At 42.6% G+C, this 6349-nt stretch overlaps 1 protein-coding gene across 2 annotated transcripts in view; it reads right to left on the bottom strand.

Annotated features, from left to right (window-relative positions):
* LGI1 (leucine rich glioma inactivated 1) overlaps nt 1-6349 on the bottom strand; it is a 56748-nt gene that overhangs the window by 20919 nt on the left and 29480 nt on the right. The window contains exons 3-4 of one of the 2 annotated variants that reach the window (XM_027839858.1): nt 6018-6089; nt 5853-5924 (exon numbers count right to left, since the gene is read on the bottom strand). In XM_027839858.1, the coding sequence (XP_027695659.1) occupies nt 5853-5924; nt 6018-6089 (144 nt within the window). The remainder of the gene's footprint in view (nt 1-5852; nt 5925-6017; nt 6090-6349) is intronic. The other variant, XM_027839859.1, reaches the window with a different exon arrangement.

Here is a 6349-nt window from a genome sequence, read left to right as displayed (position 1 = left end):
TGAGAGGATGCCCATTAATTGGGGAATGACTAAACAAGCTGTGGTACATGATTGTGATGGAATATTATTGTGCTGTAAGAAATGACAAGGGGGATGATTTCGGAAAAACCTGGAAAGACTTACGTGAACTGATGTATAGTGGAGTGAACAGAATCAGGAGAACGTTGTACACAGTAACAGCAATGCTGTTCAGTGAAAAATTGTGAATGACTTAGCTATTCTCAGCCATACAATGATCCAAGATAATTCCAAAGGACTAATAATGAAGCATACTATCTGCCTCCAGAGAGAGAACTGATAGTTTGAATATAGACTGAAGCATGCTATTTTTCAATTTCTTTCTTTCATTTTTTTCTTTTATTCATCTTCTTGTACAAAATAGCTAACATGAAACTGTTTTACATGACTGAACATGTATAACCTACATCTGTTTGCTTACCATCTCAGGGAAGGAGGTAGGGAGGGGAGAGGAGGGATAGAATTTGGAACTCAAAACTTCAAATAAAAATGTTTAAAAAATTTGGAAAAAAAAAGCAACAAACTATCCCAGGTAAATAATAAAGAGTGTCAATGTCATTTAATTTTCATTCAAGCAGGGCAGCTGTTAAAATTTTGTACTTGTTTCAAGTCTATAATATTAAGTATTTTACCTAGTATAATATGTATTTATTCATCTCTTGAAGTTAGCCACAGCAAATAAATACGTGCATAATCTACCATAAATTTTTCACTTATCAAAAATGTTTCTTTTGATTTTTTCACTCTGATCAAATGATTAATCATAGATAATTTTAGAATGGTATTAAAAGCTCCAGTTTTTAATGTAAAAAAATAAATCTTCAGAAATTTAAACCAGAAGAAGCTTTAGAAACTAGCTAATTTAACCTCTTTATTTGGCAGCTGAGGTAACTGACATCTGTAGAAGTTAAATGACTTACCCAAGGTCACACAGATAGTGTGATCAGAGCTGGCATTTGAACATAGGTATAGTAACCCCAAATACAGCCTTCTTTCCACCTCACTGTATTCCTCTTTAAGACTTTGAGATTAACTGGCCATGAGGATCATGTTTTATTGAACCTTTTTTGCAATCTTATTTAATCTTACCTAGTGCTTAGCACAGTTCTCAGCAAATGCTTAACAAAGCTTTTGAAATTCTCATTTCCTACTGAAACTCATCTGCAGGGCAGCTAGGTGGTGTAATGGATAGAGTACCAGCCCTGGAGTCAAGAGGACCCGAGTTCAAATCCAACCTCAGACACTTACTTGCTGTGTGACCCCCCCGGGCAAATCATTTAACCCCAATTGCCTCAAAAAGAAAGAAAGAAAGAAAAAGAGGCTTATCTACCCTATGCCTCACTCCCTCAAAGCTATCTCTTGTCTTTTAAGGAATCAGAGAGTTACAGAATGTTAGATCGGGAAGAGACTTTAGAGGCCAATCCCTGCCCATTCTATATATAAGGAAACTGAGTCGGGGGTGGGGGGAATAGCTTGTCTAACTCACCCAGGTAGCTAATATGACAACATGGAATCATGAGGAGAAGCTAAAAGCCTTCCTCCTACTTCAGGTTACTGCCATGAGACAGCTGGAAAGTCCTTCTTTTCACCTACACTCCAGTGACCGTGGCAAGGTCCTGGGTTCCCAGCCATAGTCCTGCTGCTTAGGTCGTATGGGGGCCCTTCAATTGGCTGCCCTCACTGTGGCTTCCAAAGCCTCTTTGGTTCCTGCGTTCCCTGTGGCCACAGAACTGGGGATCCTGGGATCTCCAGTCAAGAGGCTGTACTAATATTGAATTACAGAAGGCAGGACCGCCCGTGGGTGAGCGTACCCTATCGGGATACGGTCTTCTCCCAGAAAAGCTAATTGAGACTAGTACTCTCTTGAGAGTATAGTAAATCAGACCAACTGTTCTGTGTCCTGGCTGTAGGGCTGGGCCGCGACGCAGGAAGGCAGCCAGTGTGGGGGTGGGGGAGTGGCAGGCAGTGGCAGAAAGAGATGCATCCTGAGATGGTCCTAAAAAAAACATGAGGTTCCTACTTAGAGTGGGACTACAACTTTTCCCAACACCAAGGCAAAGGAGGGAACATGTGGACTAGTGAGGGAAGGGACTTGGTATGGAAGGCAGGAGTCCTGGGTTCTAGTGCTGGCTCTGCAACACATCGTCACTGTGTGACCTCTCTGAGGGTCTGTTTCCTCTAACCACAATGGTCTATGGTTCTGTAACTGCCTCCCCCTCTCAGACTGTCTTTTCCCTTCCAGGAGATCCCTTAAGGGATTCCAGTGATTTGGGAAAAAATATTTGTCAGTCTTGGCCATCACGCTCTGACTCTGCATGAAATACGAATATTTAGAATGAGGGAAATGGTAGAGTTCTCCTGTCCTTTCTCCCAGCTGGGCCACGTCTAGAATATTACGCTCTATTTTGGGCACTGCATTTTTGGTGAGGGACAAGTTAGAGCATATCCAGTAGAGGGTGATGAGGCTGGTGAGAAAGTGTTGTTTGAAATTCAGTTGAAAGAACTATGGCTGTTTAGCTCAGAGAAAGAGAGGATTAGGTATGTAGAGGTAGGAGTTGGGGAGAAGGGAGTATTACACTTTTCAAATATTCTAAGGGCTATGTTACAGAAGAAGGATTAAATTTATTCTTCCTTGTCCCAGAGAGAAGAACAAGGAATAACAGGGGGAAGTTATAGGGAGGCAGATTTCAATTCAGTATCGGGAGAACTTCCTCAAAATTTGAGCTATCTAAAACTGAAATGGACCACCTCAAAAATCAAGGACTCACTGGAGGATTTCAAGCTGGATTTGTCTAATCTAGGGGTGGGGAATCTGCAGCCGTCTGGGTCCTTTGGTACAGCCTTTTGACTCAGTCCAAGTTTAACAGAACAGATCCTTAGGATCTGTTCTGTAAAGCTTGGATTCAGTCAAAGGGCCGCACTGGAGGGCCTAGAGGGCCACACTGGAGGACCTAGAGGGCCACATGTGGCCTTGAGGCCAGGTTTCCCCACCCCTGGTCTAATCCCTTCTCTGGAATTTTAAAGAGGGAATTCTTGCTTCAGGCAAGGACTGAACTAGGTTCTCTTGAGTCCCTTCTTACTTAAGGTTTTTCCATTCTATGAGTGGTATAGACTGTAATCTCCTCAAGGGCAGGAATCATGTATTATTATCTGAGCACCTAGGACAAGTACTTGCATAGGGTAGGAGGTGTTTGTTAAATGAAATGGAATTATATTTCACTTGTATAAAAAGGTTGGGGGGTCGGAGGGCGAGGAGAGCCTCGCCTCGTGGGCTACCCTCCACCCTGCATCACCATTAGATGGGAGGCCTTTGCCACGACCCGGATTTATCGCTCATTTTGGTCGGGCAGCCCACGTAGAATGCTGGCAGATGCAACTGGCTGATCTTGATGGCTTGGTAAGTAACCACTTTCAATGCTCTTTAGCGAGGAGGGCTGAAAGAGAACCCTTCTCGCTTGTGAAGGAAGGTCTGGCTGAAGGGCCGTGCAGGGGGATGTGCTAGGATCCACACAGGCAGAGGAAATGGGAACCTCCACAGCTGGTCTTGAGCCCCTGCCTGCCGGGGCACTCCAGATCCCCGCTGCCCAGTCACTCCCTAATTAGGTTATGAGCTCCTGGAGAGCAAGGGTTGTCTGGTACTTCTTTTGTCCTGCCTGTGGAGTGCATAGTTGGCTTTGTTGAGTTAGATTGAATTGAATGGAATGTGTTCCCAGTTAAGGTCATAAGACTCTCTCCATTCAGGGGTGCAGTCGTTTTAGAGTATGTGGGGCACTGCTCCATTTATTTGGGGATGTTCAGGTCCCAGCTGGAAGCCTTCCCCAGCCCCCCCCTTCCCGCCCTCCATTCCTCCATCCCCACCACTACAGTGAGGGAAGGCAGAGCGAGGATTCTCTGGCCTCCATTGTTACTCAGACGTTTCCAGAAGAGCAGTGAGTACTTGGCATCTTCAGAGTGTAACTTAAGACCTTCTGTTTGTATTGAATCAGAATGGGGGAAGATATAGAGAAAAAGATATCTAATGACTTCCAGTGTTACTGCCTCCTCTATCATCAGCTTACTGAGGTAGGCTCAGACCACCTGCTGAGGTGCAAAAACCACATGTGCCTCATAATTCTATCTAGGGTCCCATTCAATTCAATGAGAAACATTTATTAAGTATCTGTGGTGTACAAGGCACTATCTAGGTTTTAGAAGTAAAGTAAAAGCTAGCATTTATGTGGCACTTTAAGGTATTACAAATATTATCTCGTCTGATCCTCACAACAATCCTGGGAGGTAGGTGCTGTTATTATTCCCATTTTACTGATGAGAAAACTGAGGCAAAGTGAGGTTAAGTGACTTGCTCAGGGTCACATATGAAGTGTCTGAAGCTGGATTTGAAGTCAGATCTTTCTGACTCCAGGTCCAGTACTTTATTTAAGGTACCACCCAGCCACTTCTATGTATTACATAAAAAGACAAAAGGAAGAAAACAAGCATTTATTAAGTACCACTATGTGCCAGGCACTGTGCTAAGCACTTTACAAATATTATCTCATTTGATCCTCACAACAACCCTGGGAGGTAGGTGCTATTATTTTCGTCATTTTACAGATGGGGAAACTGAGGCATACCGTGGTGAAGTGACTTGTCTAGGGACACACATCTAGTAAGTGACAGAGGCTGGACTTGAACTTAGGTCTTCTTGACTATAGGACCAGCACCGAATCCACTGAGCCACCTACCTGCCCCAGGAAATAGTACCTACTCTGGAGAAGTATGTACAGTTTGCATTAGTAATGAATTCATAAATAATGACCTCATTTCCATTTTTACTTTTAGATATTGTTTCTGAATTTATCTTGAAACATGATTTTTAACATGTTGGGTCCTAAGTCATTTTTCTGCTGTAGGATCTTCCTGAAGAGGCAATCAGGTATAGAATATAAAGCAACAGACTTGAAGTCAGGAAGACTTGGGTCTGAATCCCAATTCTGGCATTTTCCTGTTGTGTGACCATAGGCAAATCATTTAACTTAAGCATCAATTTTCTAATCTCTAAAATGGGAGAATGCCCAGAGGACTTACCTTACAGGGTGGTTGTGATGATTAAAGGAAAACAATGTATGGAAAATATTTTGCCACTTGAAGGTGGTAGAAGAGTGTTAGCTCTCGTTAGTGTCTGTAAAAGGAGGAGACTGGACCAGGGCATCTTCAAGGTTCCTCCCTGCTCTAAAACCCTGTCACCTTATTCCAGGATGTAGTTCAAGGCTCATATGACTCTCTTAGTAATTCAGTTACTGAGGAAGTCTCTGTGAGGCACGGATAGAGTTTTGGTTTGATTATAAATTCCACCCAGAACAAGTTTGCTTGGCATCATTCAGAAAAAGCAACCATGAGGATGAATTTATTTTGTACTTTTTCAGCCATTTATTTACTTGCCATATAGACATGGGCTGAAGCTACATTTGTTTTATATGAGTTAATACCAAGTTCCAGTTTGCACAGATAGGAGAAGAATAGCAAAATCAAAGATTTAAATGGTCAATCCTCAATTATCCATGCTGATAGAGGTGGGCAGTGATTTTGGCAACTCCAAAATGATTTTTTTTCCTCATGATTTCTTTGTAAGAGAGTGCTTCCCAAATCACATTCTTTAGACCAATATTCAAATTAATTTTTAATCACTTCAGAACACACAAATGGATGCACTTTAGATGCAAGAGAGGACAGGAGATGGTCCAGATTTTATAATGACCCATAGTGACCTGGATGATCCCTACACAAATAACCAGAGAGTTGACTGAATATTCAATCAGCGAGAAGAAGAAGTAACACACAACCTCTGTACTTACAGGTGGATTAAAGACTTTAGGCCCCGAAAACTATGTCTTGAGATTGACTTGATGTTGTTGTTTTCTATGAATCTGCAACAGGTTATAACTTTTTAGTCAAGCAATGACAGCAGCTGGGAAGCTCGTGTACTGAATTGTGATGAGAAACCCAAGAGGCTCACTTACAGGTACTCGAGGTGAGGGAGGCCGATGAAAGCGTCATCGCTGATTACATCAAAGGAATTTGACGTGAACAACCTGCAGAGAAGAAATGTGGTTTGAAATCGGTGACTGTGAAAATGGCAACAATCACCAGGTTTTCTGTCTCTAATCCCCGTGCTCAGTATGGAAAACACCTGCTGGCTGCCTCTTATGATGTATTCCTTTGGGCAATTTCTGAAGCAGCTTTTGTAACCCCAAATTGTCTAGCTATAAAAAGCTTGTAGCACATGTGCTGATCCATTTCCCTCCCTGTCTTGTATACACACACACACACACACACACACACACACACACAC

This window comes from Vombatus ursinus, unplaced genomic scaffold, assembly GCF_900497805.2.
Source record: "Vombatus ursinus unplaced genomic scaffold, bare-nosed wombat genome assembly UNPS02014833.1, whole genome shotgun sequence".
Lineage (NCBI taxonomy): Eukaryota > Metazoa > Chordata > Mammalia > Diprotodontia > Vombatidae > Vombatus > Vombatus ursinus.
The sequence above is the reverse complement of the archived record's forward strand: the minus strand, read 5'-3'. Positions and strand labels throughout refer to the sequence as shown.